The sequence below is a fragment of the Electrophorus electricus genome, chromosome 4 (assembly GCF_013358815.1).
Source record: "Electrophorus electricus isolate fEleEle1 chromosome 4, fEleEle1.pri, whole genome shotgun sequence".
Classification (NCBI taxonomy): Eukaryota; Metazoa; Chordata; class Actinopteri; order Gymnotiformes; family Gymnotidae; genus Electrophorus; species Electrophorus electricus.
In genome coordinates this window covers 28449061-28463425 of record NC_049538.1, presented here as the reverse complement: position 1 = coordinate 28463425, position 14365 = coordinate 28449061, and the positions used below count along the sequence as shown (strand labels likewise).

Sequence of the window (14365 nt, the reverse complement as noted above, 5' to 3'; positions counted from 1 at the left end):
CACCCACCCGGCCAAAAAACCCAAACCCAAAAACACAGACCACATGAAAGTGGTTGTTGGAGTATACATTTCTGCATGATGATTTAGGTATTATTAAAGAACTGAAGGAAGAAGATCTGTATTGTTTCTGAGCCCCTGTGAGATAGTATAGCGCTAGAAATTTCTGGAGGGAACATGAAAGGTTTTTTTTTTGGTAGAGACTGTAGAGCAAAGCCCTAGTAAAACCAAGGTCAGGTCACACATACTGTCATAGTGATAAGCATGTAAGTCACTCTGGAAAAGAGCATCTGCCAAATGCTGTAAAATGTCAAATTGTGTTATGATTTATTAGCCCATTAATGGACACTTCACTCTCACCCAAAATGTTGCAATTAAATAGTAATATTCTTAACAAATAGCCTTATTAAAATTTTGGTCACGATAGCGTTATGTTTCATTGGTATTCCTGTATCCACCACTTGGTTTGTGCACAATAACTGCTTAAATGAATTTCTTTCACCCTGGGTTTTGAGCATGCTCGTCTTTGATGTTATAGCAATTCGGCCTCGGAGGAGTCGAACCATTCTGGCTCTGAGTCTGGAAGTCAGTCAGAGAGCGAGCAAGGCAGCGAGCAGGCACGCTCACACCATTCCGAGTCCAACAGCACATCTGATTCGGAGAGCCGCTCGGAATCGGAGAGCGGATCTACCGGGTCAAAGTCCCGCCAGACTATTGCTGAGGTCAAGCAAAAACGGGTGAAAAAGAAAGACAGCCTGGCCGACGTGAAGAAGGTAACGGTACAAGAGGCAAGATTTCTGTCCACATCTTGGTCTCGGAACCCCATTCTTCTCTAGTTTTACCCTCAATCAGTTCATTTAGGCAGAGCTGTGAATGTAATATTTTTCCCCCAGTAGAATTGGACCACGGACTAGGTCTGTTTATTTGAAATACTGTACCAGTACCAGGAACCAACTGTAAGCAATGCTTTACTGACTGCTCGGCAGATACTGGGCCACAAATTTAACCAGGAACGGCTTGCATCTTCTACCAGTGTTCACGTAGAATTTTACTTGTTACTTTTCACCTGAATTTGCACTTCATCACTAACCATGTTCAAGTACTTGATTAAAGTTTGAGTAGAGAATTGGTTCTTTCTGGTGGTTTTTTTGAGTAGCTTATTTGGCTGAGAGCTTTGTGGTCTTTATATAGTGACCTCTTGTGTAAGGTCTACCTAAAATCATTTTGAAAATGATAAATTGGAAGTGAAAAACATTCACCAACTTTTTTATACATGCTCTTAAACAAATTGATAACTGTAGGGGGCTGAAGATTAAAGAACAGCCAAAATCAGTTGGCATTAACTGTTGACTGTAACTGCAGTTAGAGAGTAGCTAAATCACCTTGTGACTTGTGCTAGTAAAGTCTGTCTAATTAGGTTCATTCAAATTATACTAGTTTTGTAACCTAAATGTCTTCCATAGAGGGCAGATGTTAATAAGAGAGTACCCAGCACTGGAACCAAGAAGATCGTAAAAGAAATGGAAAGATGTTTTTTGCCCTTGTGTTTACAGATGTGGGAGGAGCATCCAGATGTTTACGGCGTTAGAAGGTCTAATCGGAGCCGGCATGAACCTGCTCGTCTGAATATTGGAGCAGAGGTTGGCCTTCCATCTGTTCCTTGGTCATCTGTGTGTTCTTTGTCATGTGTGGGGTCAATGAGTTTGTACTGATGATCTCTGAAATTATTAATTTCTTCTCCAATCCAACAAAATGTATATGGGTAAACAAGAAGTAATGGAGAACAATTTGCCCGTCTTGCTTTGTGAATGTCTGATTCACACTTAATATCAGTTTAGAGCCACCATGACACTTATCTGAAATATTGTAGTAGGATGCCATCTAGTGGTTTCACTTCCACTTGCAGTTGACATCAGTGTCATATTTTGGTTCAGAACTGTTAGACCAGAGCGGAAATGTCTGTTTTAAACCGTTTGCAGGGCAGCAGCGAGTCTGAGAGTGAGAGCCCCAAAAGGAAAGGACCACGGCAAAAAAAGAAAGAGTGAGTAAAGACAGGGATATGTTTGTGTCTGCCTTATCAAAACATTCATTATTGCCTGTGTATATCTCATTGTGTTGAAGTAATATCCGTATTGCATTCTAGGAACAGTCCATAGTAGTTATTTACATGAATGCATCATTTTCATATTGAACTTCAAAATTGCATGTTATGTGACAATGAATCATTCTTCATTACTGCTGTATTGGCCATATTGTGTTAAAGGTTCATATGACCATACAGTGTGCATTTATGTGTCTTTTAATATCTTTATTTTGAGAACAACTGCAGTTCACTCACTCATCCTTTCTAAATGTTTACGTCATGAGCAGACCTGTGTCATTTGGTATCTTCAGAATGAGATACAAACATTTGGAAAGTCTCATTATGACATTAATATTACAACCACGTGTGTAAGTGTCATAGCATGAACAACAGTGTCACTCTTGTCAACAAAACTTTATTTGTTTTTTAAAAATTCTATTTATTTATTTAAATGAAACTTTCTTTGGGTAGGTGGGTTGTGGTTTTGACTGCCTAATCATATGAGTTCATGTAATTAGGGGTACAATACACACACATATGAGCCATAACAGATGGGAGTTGTATGTGTGATATGGAGTAAGAATATCTAGCCCATCCATAGCTCAGACCTTTGGCTTCTGAGTGCTGCTTTGTGTATGGTGGATGACGTTCACATCCTCATCAACAGCACGGCAGTGTAGTAGTTGAAGCTAGACACCATGGGTGAATTTGTGGTATTTCTGTGTTAAAAGAAATACCTGGAAAGATGATGACTCAAACGACGAGGATGAGGATGAGGAAGAGGCCAGCAGTTCAGAGAGTGAGCAGGAAGAAATAAAAGTTAGATCCAGACGGCTTCCTGCTAGAAGGTAAGAGTGTAGCGAAGCCTGGCCTTCAGACAGCTCACCGAAGCTTAATTATGTAATATATCTACAGGGTTAAATGAGGACTGAGCAACTAACACATTTTAGTTGAACTAATATTTTGATCGAATTGTGGAGTCTATGCCCATGGCAGTGATTAAGTATGAAGTGATTAAAGTGAATTTGGATGCCGCTGTTTTTGTCCATTGCATGACTCCTTAAATTCTGGTGTGAATTTTCTATGCTCCACGAGTAACTTCCAGGCTGATTGACTCTTGCTCTGAATGTTGCTGGTTTGACTGAAGCTGTCTCAAGGCCACTGGCACGAGTCAGGCTAATGAGAGTGCTAATACAAGTCGCTACACTGCTCTACAGAGGACAGGGAATCAGACACTCAGCTGATTGGCCCAGAGTGGTAGTTGAAAAATATTTGCCTGTGTGTGTCTGTGTGCGTGCCTTTTTTTGAAACCTTTCCAGACCCCAGACCAAATCTTCTTCCACCAAGCAGCATCAATCTCAGAAGGGTCGGAAACCAAGAAAGCAGGAGACGTCAGAGGAGGATGAAGATGATGACGACGACGATGATGACGACGACGAGGAAGATACTCCAAAGAGACAGACACGCCGCAGGGCAGCTACCAAAGTTAGGTACGGGCCAGCTTCCCTTATGCCCTATTTGGATCAGCTGTAGCCACATCTTACTCAGCAAGGACTGCCATGTACAGATGGTAGTTGTTTCAGATTCACCTTTGGCTTTTGCTGTCTCCTCCCTCTCTCAAGTATGTGAAATTATGCGATATATGACTGCAGTTATAAAGAGGACCAGAATGATTTTGAGACTGACTCTGATGACCTGATCGAGATGGCTGAGGGGACAGAAGACATGCAGGACGATGACAGTGAGACCATTGAGAAGGTCATGGACACCAGGATTGGCAGGAAAGGAGGTGCCCAAATCTGTTTTTTCCCCTATGTATTATTCCTACAATTATTTAAAAGTTAAAATCTTTTGTATTCAAAGATGCATATCTTTTTTTTAAGGACCGTTTTCAAAGATTTAGCATTTTGTAACATCCAGAATGTTCAGCCCACATGTTATCTATGTTGGTTTCTTGAATCCGTGTTTCCCGGTACTCAGCTATCGGAGCTGCCACAACTCTCTATGCTTTGGAGGCCAATGGGGACCCAGGAGCAGATTTTGACCAAGAGAAGGAGGAAGGGGAGACTCATTTCCTGATCAAATGGAAAGGCTGGTCCTACATCCACAACACATGGGAGAGCATGGACTCCCTCACTCAGCAGAAGGTGAAAGGAATGAAAAAGTTGGAGAACTTCAAAAAGAAGAATGAGGAGCTGAGTGCTTGGTGAGTAGTGTTAAATGTGCCTAGATTATATGAGGTACACCAGTGCGAAGTGTTTGTTTTTTTCAAATCTCCGTCACAGATGCATTGAGAAGACTTTGGTCTCCAGAAATTTTAGTAGAATTGATATTTAAATTACAGAGGCTTCCTTCAGCAGTGTTGGTTTGTTAGTTTGCAGGTCTCAGTTGCTTTGTTTTGAGTAACTCCTGCATTGGATCTCTCGCAGGCTGAAAAAAGCATCACCTGAGGATTTGGAATATTACAACTGTCAGCAAGAGCTGACCATTGATCTGAACAAGCAATTTCAAATAGTGGAAAGAGTCATTGGTGCGTATTGCCTGTACATTTAAAATTAAGGGCCAGTATGCAAACCTTTTTGAAATAATATAAAGTGAATTGCTTTATAATGTTATACTTGGACAGACCCATCTCAATTTTCTCTTTTGTCACTTTAACAGCAGTGAGAACAGGAAAGTCACAAGTGCCCTCAGATTTTCCCTGTAAGTGATTTGTCCATAATTTATTATTATTACTGCTGGCAGTTAAAGCTAGAGGGAAGCAGAACAGTTAGCATGATTTAACTGCAAAATTCTAACTACCCTTTACTAGAGTGTGGCATAAATTAGTGCTCTTTGATACACAGTGCTTTAATACCAGCTTAGTTGATATTTACTCCTCATAGGCTGTATTTTACTTCTGCTACTGCATAATTGGACACATCTGTTTGAGTCTTATCATTTTTCCCTTTCACAACAGCTCATAAGACGACTTCCAGTGAGCCTGAGTACTTGTGTAAGTGGATGGGCTTGCCCTATGCGGAGTGCACTTGGGAAGATGGGGCCTTGATAGGAAAAAAGTTCCAGTCTTGTATAGATAGCTTCAACAACAGGAACGTCTCGAAGACTATCCCCTCCAAAGATTGTAAGGTGAGGGACTTTTTCACTCTTTCTATTAATTTCTCTGAATTAAGTTTTAGTTTAGTTTTGTTTCATGTTATTATTATTATTATATAACACATCATATACTTTAATACGATGGGTGAATTATATGGGATCTGTTTTTTTTTTTTGTTTTTGTTTTTTTAACCATTCACATCCATATTAGTTTTTTTTTTTTTTTTTTTTTAAAGCTGTCATGCATCACTGGCAATTTTGGGCCATTTCTAAACTCTCCTTGTGCTTTGAACTCTTGAAGGTGTTAAAACAGAGGCCTAGATTTGTTGCACTAAAGAAACAGCCATCTTACATCGGGGATGAAAACTTGGAGCTGAGAGACTACCAGTTAGATGGGTTGAACTGGCTAGCCCACTCTTGGTGCAGGTACCTTTTTAAAGACCTTTTTAGATGAAATTTATGTTCCTTTATTAGATTCATGCTATAAGGTCTTCATAATATTGGCTCTGTATTTTACACTTTAACCAATGATGTCCAGAGGGCTTTTAAATAATTGTAACTCTTATAATTCATCCTATCATTCAGTTTGCCAACTGCCTCAAAATGTATACAAGTACAGTGAAATGTATTGTTCCTTGCATACTATGTACTTTTTAAAATGTAGGAAAAATGTATGATTTGATCATAAGCTTGCTCTGTCTGTCTATCTACTGACTTCCTCTTATCCCAATGTCATGTGGCTCTCTTGTGTGTCGTTTAGGTGTAACAGTGTTATCTTGGCTGATGAGATGGGCCTGGGGAAGACCATCCAAACCATTTCATTCCTCTCCTACCTATTCCATCAGCATCAGCTGTATGGGCCCTTCCTCTTGGTTGTGCCCCTGTCTACACTCACATCCTGGCAACGGGAGTTCAACACCTGGGCTCCTGACATGAATGTTGTGGTCTATCTTGGGGATGTCTTGAGCAGGAAGACGGTATGATGCAGCTTGATCTCAGTGCACCATTCTAGTGTCTGGCTCCTTTTATGCCTTGACCCGTACAGTTCTTAGAGGTATGCTGTAATGGATTTTTCAGCATTTTATTTTTTGCCCTTCAAATAGATTCGTGACTATGAATGGATCCACCAGCAGACCAAAAGGATCAAGTTCAATGCACTTTTGACCACGTATGAAATTCTACTGAAAGATAAGGTAAGAATAAAGTATGACTACCACAACGAGGTACACTCTTGTTATAAACATATGTACAGTGTGGTTTTTGAATCTCAGTGGGTTCCAAAGCGGTGAATGACTCGTATAGACCCAACAGCATGTTGATTTAACTTTGTTCTTGCTGATACAGGGTGTTTTAGGGAACATAAACTGGGCCTTTCTCGGGGTAGATGAGGCTCACCGGCTGAAGAATGATGACTCGCTGCTGTATAAAACGTTGATCGATTTCAGGTCCAACCACAGGCTGCTCATCACAGGGACACCACTACAGAACTCCCTCAAAGAGCTCTGGTCCCTTCTGCACTTTCTCATGCCTGACAAGTAGGTCCTGCATGGCTTGCACAAACATCGTAGCAGAAATAGGCTGTTTTCTGTGATGCAGAAGTTGAATTTATGGCATTGATATGCATATGATATGTGTGTATTACAAAATGTGCTGGCTTTACAGCATGAATCAGTTTAAATATTTGCATTTTAATTTTTGCACCTCTAGCATTTATTGTAGAAATCCAAAATGGATCAGATTTGATTACAATACTTTTTGATATGAAATGTAAACGAGCTCTTTCCTTGACCTGTGAAATCCAGTGCTCGTCTTTAGGTGAGCTATTGGGTGTTGGCTTCGTTTCAGGTTTGAGTCATGGGAGGATTTTGAGGATGAGCATGGTAAGGGCAGGGACAATGGTTACCAGAGCCTTCACAAAGTACTGGAGCCCTTCTTGCTGCGCCGTGTAAAGAAGGACGTGGAAAAATCCCTGCCTGCAAAAGTGGAGCAGATCCTCCGAGTAGATATGTCTGCCCAGCAGAAGCAATTCTACAAGTAAGTCCTGCTCTTTGGCTGGTCAAAAGCTAGGTTTTCCTTATTTTACTTGTTACTTATACTTATACACTTGTTACATAGTTGTTTTATGTAACATGAATGTAAAGACTTGAGCTTTGATTAAACTGAGGTAATAAAATGTTTTTAGTCAAGAGAGTTAAATATTATCCTGTATTCTCATAAAGTGATATGTGACCTCAGTGTAGTAGCCTTTGAAGGACTCTGGACCACGTGCAGAGTGATGCAAAGGAGAGTTTGCAAATGGATTTATCCATTCAATTAGAATCTTTAATGTTTGTGAGCATCTGAGGACATGGTCCAGAGAACTTCAAATCCACTGAGCAGGAGCAAAGCAAATTATTTTGGTTTGTTTTAGCATCAACTACCAGATGGTACAGGAAACAATCTCATCAATACTAGGTGGGCAAAATGAGATTGTATTTTTTTAAAAAAGGCAAACCTTTCATTGGGATATAATTGTATCAAACTTCAATTTACATAATGTTAAATAATGAATATTTTGGACATAATGGTGCTAACTTCAAAGGCCGCAGTGTAAAAAAAGGAGGGGCAATTACTTCATCGCACATGAAAACTCCATAAACATGAGTTCTTGTGTGATTGTCAAACATTCTCTGAAGGATGCATCAAATGCATGTTATCCTTAAGTTGTAATAAAGAATGGGACCGGTTGTTCTTTTCAACTAAATTTTGAGTTTGCATCTTTATTCTGTTAGGATTTATCATTTTAATTCTGGCAATTGGGAATTTAGGAACAGACAAACTGTCCAGTCTGGGATGAGTCTTAACATGTCTGAAAAATCAGCCCTCAGTGATTCGCCTTTAAAAATTCTCCCAAGTCCTTTGCAGCTACTCTGTATGCTACTCTTAACACTAAACCAAACCTGAGACCAAGCAATGTTTTCATGTCACTCCTTAATTTGTGCATTTTGTGTTCATCATTTAAGGTGGATTCTCACAAGGAATTATAAAGCCCTCTCCAAAGGCACTCGGGGCAGCTCCTCGGGCTTCCTAAACATTGTCATGGAGCTGAAGAAGTGCTGTAACCATGGCTTCCTCATTAAGCAGCCAGAGGATGGAGAAAGTGAAATCCCGCAGGAACACTTGCAGGTCTTAGAGCGCATGCACCTTGACGTTTAGGACCTGTCTTGAGTACTGGCGCTGAATCAGCTCACATAGAGTTGTCTTTTCTTGGGGTTCAGGCACTGGTCCGGGCAGTGGGAAGCTTGTCTTCTCGATAAGCTGCTCACCCGCTGAGGGAACGGGGCAACCGTGTGCTCATTTTCTCCCAGATGGTCCGCATGCTGGACATCCTGGCCGACTACCTGGCTATTAAACGCTATCCCTTCCAGGTATGGTTAGAAATATCAAAACTTTTATTTGCAGAATGTAATTTTAAAGCAGTTTGCCCTGGTGTGAGACTTACCCAAGATCATCTTACGGTTGAGTTCACTGTAAACTCTTAGTTAATATGTTTAGGTTGCTGCACAGATGTTTCATGTGGTTCTGCTCCTTTAGTCCCGCTTATTTACTCACCCTTGTGCAGCTCGTAGTTTTATTTGTTATGGCTGTGGAGACTGTAGTTATGGCGCGCGGCTCCAGCAGACTCGGATGTCAGGCTTGCAGCAGCGTCTTGGCTTGGACTGCTAACGCCTCTATTTTTATCTACCAGTTATTTTTTGATGTGTACTAGCTTCAGCACTGGGGCAACGCACTTCTCAGTGCTGTGTTAGGAAAAAAATTATCGCCTTCCTGAGCTTAGTAGTTATGGGGAACATTCCAACTTCGTAACAACACAGAGAACCTGTAGAACTGTAGCTTGCTAAGGTCTTAGAACTGAAGGAAGACAAGGTACCATTGCTAACATTGCTTTTGTTCCTTCCCTTTGATTAGCGCTTGGATGGTTCCATCAAAGGAGAGCTAAGGAAACAAGCACTTGACCACTTAATGCCGAGGGCTCTGAGGTATGTACTAAAACTAGATGACTGCATGGCTGGTGTGGAGTTTGAGATGGTCCAAGACACTGCTAATGGCAGTGCAATTTTATCTGGGTCAGAGCATGCTCATCTTGGCCTCGTCCCAGCTGCTCCCCATAACTGCACTGAGGTGCTGTGCATATAAATTCATGGTATACTTCAGTGTTGCAGTAAGCCAGTAAACCTAGGTTTATAATAATAATGTAGGAAAGGCACTGTGGTGACTTCAGTGCGATCCAAATACCAGCCACTTTAAATACTTTAATACTGTGCCACTTTAAATTGAGAGCTTTTCTTTGAATAGGTGAAATAATAATCCTTTTTTTATCCTACATAAACCTCTGAGCGAAACTCTACTTAGCTCTGCCCTCAATGCCTCTTGTCTTCTGCTCCAGGACTTCTGCTTCCTGTTGTCCACCCGTGCCGGAGGCCTGGGCATCAACCTGGCCTCAGCCGACACCGTGGTCATCTTCGACTCAGACTGGAACCCCCAGAACGACCTGCAGGCACAGGCCAGAGCCCACAGGATTGGACAGAAGAAACAGGTCAGTGGCATTCAGTCTGTGATCTACTTGTAGACTTTTCTGAATTTTGTATAGAGCTCACTGGCATTTTGAAGAAAAGTATCACCTGCGTTTGCTTTCATAATTAGAATATTGTGTGTTTTATTTTCCTCTCCAGGTCAATATTTATCGGCTGGTCACAAAAGGGACTGTGGAGGAGGATATTATTGAAAGGGCAAAGAAGAAGATGGTTCTAGACCATCTTGTGATTCAGAGAATGGACACCACTGGAAGAACAGTACTGGACAACAGCTCAGGCAATTCAAAGTGAGCCTCTCTTAGAAACATGCAGTGTGCTATTCAATTGATTAAAAGCTAAACAGCTGCTAACACCAAAGCTATTACGAAGCTGTTGTGAGGGAGAGAACACCAGACACCCCAGTTCAACATGTTTGACATCGGTGGTGGACAACATTAGACAAAGCAGGAGAGTTCTTACATATTGTTAATGTGTGATAGAGGAAGATAAATGTATACAAGACGCATTTCTGTACTTTTATATTTACAGTGACTATTTTTTAAGACCTATTTTCGGAGGACAAATTTAGTAGGTCAAAAGTTTTTTTTTAATTTAACTCCGTAACTCAGTTTACAGTGTTTGTTGTGCAAATTTTGGAAATTATGCCTTTGTTTAAGTATATTTTGCAAAATCCATTTATCAGCAGGGCTAGTAAAGGAAGGGTGGTAACGTCATATTGTATTTGAACTTCTGTTTCCAGCTCAAACCCTTTTAATAAGGAGGAACTGGCAGCCATCTTGAAGTTTGGTGCTGAGGATCTGTTTAAAGAGGCAGAAGAGGAGGAGGCTGAGCCCCAGGTATTCATGTTCTACCTAGAGCATTATAGTGCTTTTTATTTTTATCTCACCATGCAAAGTTATTTGTTATAATTTTTTGGGCACTGGTGTATTTCTTTTACAGGAGATGGATATTGATGAGATCTTGCGGCTGGCTGAGACCAGAGAGAGTGATCTAGGCTCCAGTGCTACAGATGAGCTGTTGTCCCAGTTTAAGGTAATTTACTAGACCACGTATTTGACCCAGATCGAAACATTTTTGAAGCAGATTTAACCCGGATAGAAAATCCTAGTGTGACATGATTTGATTAGGAAGATGTTGCAGTGCAGCTCAATCTTGTTTAGTTCCACGACTAAAATAATTAGATACAGAACTTCAGATTCCACATTTGCTTGTTTTCTTAGGCAGAGGAGTGTGTGTCTGTGTGTCTGACAGGTGGCTAACTTTACCATGGATGAGAGCACACCTGAGCTGGAGGAGAAGCCCATGAGGGACTGGGATGAGATCATCCCGGAGGAGCAACGGCGACGGGTGGAGGAAGAGGAGAAGCAAAAGGAGATGGAGGACATCTACATGCTGCCCAGGAGCAGGAGCTCCAACAAGAGAGTAAGGAGAAGCTTGTAGATGCCTCTAGCCCAGGAGTTGATATGAAAACTCTGAATTGGCTTCTCTTAATTAATTTGGCATAAATTATCAATGTAAGTGGTAGTAATTAGTACAAGTATGGCCCTGCATGATTGATGTAGTTCTCTGTGTGTTCTGGATGTGTATATTTATGGCTGATGGTAGGCTAATCTCTTCCTAAAGCTGTTATGGGTTAGCATACCTTTACATTGCATTGAAGCAAAATCCTTGTTTCACCTCCTGCTGGCCTGTCACTAAAACACCATCTAATGCATACACTGCATTCCATGCTAAACCTTTATATATATATATATATATATATATATACACACACTTAACTCTGTACTCATATAGAATCATGTCAAAAAGTAAAAGAAAACCTGTTATCCTCTCATCCATCAGGATTGGCAGTTATTGGCTGCTGTCAGCTAGCCTCAATTCTCATTTCATAAAAGTGAGAAAATAACTTTTCGATGCTCTGTTTGCTTGGTTCGCAAGTTCTTGTTTTGCTGCAGTGTAAATGTACTGTTGGGCAGACATCGACGACTCATTAGAGCCGTGTGCTGCATGTGTGAGGCATGTAGAATCATGTGCCTCCAAAATGGCTCATTAAGTTTTATGACATTGTGGGTTCCCCTGGCTTACCATCTGTGGGTACACACTAAACAACACACTGGGTACTGTTCAATTTGGCTGGAGATGATGTTTAAAAAGCAGTGAATAGGAGCTACAAGGAGTGTTTGATTTAAAAGAATATCCAGCATGGTGCTTCTTAATGCATGCCTATTGATCTGTCTGCAGTTGAAGATGCTTGACGATTTATTTTGTTTAGAGCCTACAAATAGACCAAATCTCCCAGTATGACACATGACACATTTCTATTACAAATTTGCCAGTACAAGCATGTTTCTTGTTAATATTTTTTGCATGCCATGTCACTTTTTCAGCCATTCCTGCCCTAAGTACTTGGACAACACCAAACCTTTGTTGTTTTTATGGTTTTGCTACAGTATGCTTTTAATACTCAAAAAAGGCCATCTTGCAGTGGATGTGTACAGCAATAATATCGTTTTTGAAGAGTTCTTCTGAGATGAGTGCTAGACTCTCTGGCTCTACTGTTGTACTGTGTGTGAGGGCTCATGTGGTGCTCGGCAGGCGCAGGCCAACGACAGTGACAGTGACGTGGGTTCCAAACTCAAGCTGAAGGGCCACTCGTCAGGCTCAGAGAGCGAGACAGACGACAGCGAGGACGACAAGAAGCCCAAGCGTCGAGGCCGGCCGCGCGCCCGCAAGAACAACGTGGAGGGCTTCACCGATGCCGAGATACGCAGGTCTCGCCTCAGTCGTGCCTGGGCTGAAGTAGTCATAGTCAAAATGGTGACTTTCCAATGATGATGCTGAAGCTTGGGTGAATTCTCCTCTTGACAGGTTCATAAAGGCTTATAAGAAGTTTGGAGCCCCGCTTGAGAGGTATGAGCAAAAACAATGCACTGTAGAAGAATCAGATGTCACGAATTAAGGATTTGTAATTTGTATAACAGAAAGGCTCTTTAAAAAGAGACTTAAAAATTAGTATGGATGATTAGTAATTCATTAATATTGCTTCTCAGTTGAAAAAGTATTTATTAAAGCTGTATGTTTATAGAGCCAAGTGTACAGTTATAGTATTTGCCAAGGGCTCTTATCCAGAGTGAATTGTATCTTTATCATACAGCATGTACTCTTTTGGACTTGAACCCATGACCTTGGTGCTACTAGCATTTTGCTGTGTCTGCTCTACCAATTGAGCAACAGGAGCATGTTGGTTGGCTGCACATTGTTTTCAGGCTGGAGGCTATTGCCCGTGACTCTGAGCTGGTGGATAAGTCGATAGCAGATCTGAAGAGACTTGGAGAGCTGGTCCACACGTCCTGTGTGACTGCTGTACAGGAGCATGAGGAACATATGAAAGAGAATCCCACAGAAGGTGTGTGTGTGCGCACGTGTGAGCGTGTGCGCGTGCAGACCCAGGCAGGTGTTTGATAGCGATGATGATCTTGCTACTTATTTCCATTACATTGCTGTTTCTCTCTGCAGCTAAAGGGCCAGGGAAAAGACGAGGAATCAACATCAAGATCTCAGGGGTCCAGGTCAATGCCAAGTCCATCATCCAGCATGAGGAAGAGTTTGAGCCTCTTCACAAAGTCATGCCCTCCATCCCCGCTGAGCGGAGCAAGTATGTCCAAACATAACCTAAAATGTCTCCTTTGTTTTACATGCCTTATTTCATAACTCTAGAGCATAAAATATTTGGTGTATGCTATAAAAATATATTTTACAACATTTGTGTTGTGCCTTTTTTAAAAAGTGCACTTTTTTAAAAAACACTGAATTTACAGTGTAAATTCTTACAGGATAAATGAAGTTCAAAATGAAGCTAAATGATAAACAAATAAAATGTATCTATTAAATAAAACTAATAATAATAGAGTAAACTTTTTCCAACGGCTTTTCAAGTCCTCTGTGTGACTGGACAAGAGAAATGGCTTACCACTAGTGCAGATAGGACCCATACTGAAGGACACACTCTTAATAGATTTCAGCTCACCTGTCGTGTGAAGATGCCTCATTTTGACGTGGACTGGGACATTCAAGATGACACACAGCTATTGCTGGGGATCTACGAGCATGGCTATGGCAACTGGGACCTAGTCAAGACGGATCCAGACCTGAAGCTCTCAGACAAGGTGCCTTCAGCACAGCTGCTTAATTTAGAGCAGTGTTTTCCAAACTTGTCCACAGGGACCCACTTACAGTCCATCTTTTTTGCTTTATCTCATCTCCCAAATGCACCTGAGACACTAATCACGAACACCAAATCCTTGTTCATTTATTGGGATGGGGACCCTGAAAAGCAGGTTGGAACACACTTACCATGTCTTTATCGTTTATGTGCCTGAGCTGACTGTGCTGTCATGTTGTGTAGATCCTTCCAGATGACCCTAACAAAAAACCGCAGGCAAAACAGCTGCAGATGAGGGCAGACTACTTACTGAAGACGCTGAAGAAGGAACAGGAGAGCAAAGATGTCTCTAAAGCAGGAGAGGAGGTGAGCAAGGTTAGCAAGTGATGAAAGCATATGAAACCAGACTAAAGGGAGTATTGTAAGTCAGAGGAATATCCTAACAACATACGA

General features: G+C 41.3%; 1 protein-coding gene across 1 annotated transcript in view; it reads left to right on the top strand.

Moving 5' to 3' along the window:
- chd2 (chromodomain helicase DNA binding protein 2) overlaps window positions 1–14365 on the top strand; it is a 31509-nt gene that overhangs the window by 13499 nt on the left and 3645 nt on the right. The window contains 30 exon segments of the mRNA XM_027004577.2: window positions 536–770; window positions 1551–1637; window positions 1977–2038; window positions 2812–2928; window positions 3400–3570; window positions 3733–3869; window positions 4061–4286; window positions 4510–4610; window positions 4742–4783; window positions 5040–5209; window positions 5478–5602; window positions 5937–6153; window positions 6280–6369; window positions 6521–6711; window positions 7022–7210; window positions 8179–8341; window positions 8434–8583; window positions 9125–9173; window positions 9176–9195; window positions 9603–9752; window positions 9889–10037; window positions 10490–10586; window positions 10690–10782; window positions 11002–11172; window positions 12346–12521; window positions 12619–12660; window positions 13017–13156; window positions 13267–13405; window positions 13766–13916; window positions 14156–14278. Coding sequence (XP_026860378.2) covers window positions 536–770; window positions 1551–1637; window positions 1977–2038; window positions 2812–2928; window positions 3400–3570; window positions 3733–3869; window positions 4061–4286; window positions 4510–4610; window positions 4742–4783; window positions 5040–5209; window positions 5478–5602; window positions 5937–6153; window positions 6280–6369; window positions 6521–6711; window positions 7022–7210; window positions 8179–8341; window positions 8434–8583; window positions 9125–9173; window positions 9176–9195; window positions 9603–9752; window positions 9889–10037; window positions 10490–10586; window positions 10690–10782; window positions 11002–11172; window positions 12346–12521; window positions 12619–12660; window positions 13017–13156; window positions 13267–13405; window positions 13766–13916; window positions 14156–14278 — 3973 coding nt within the window.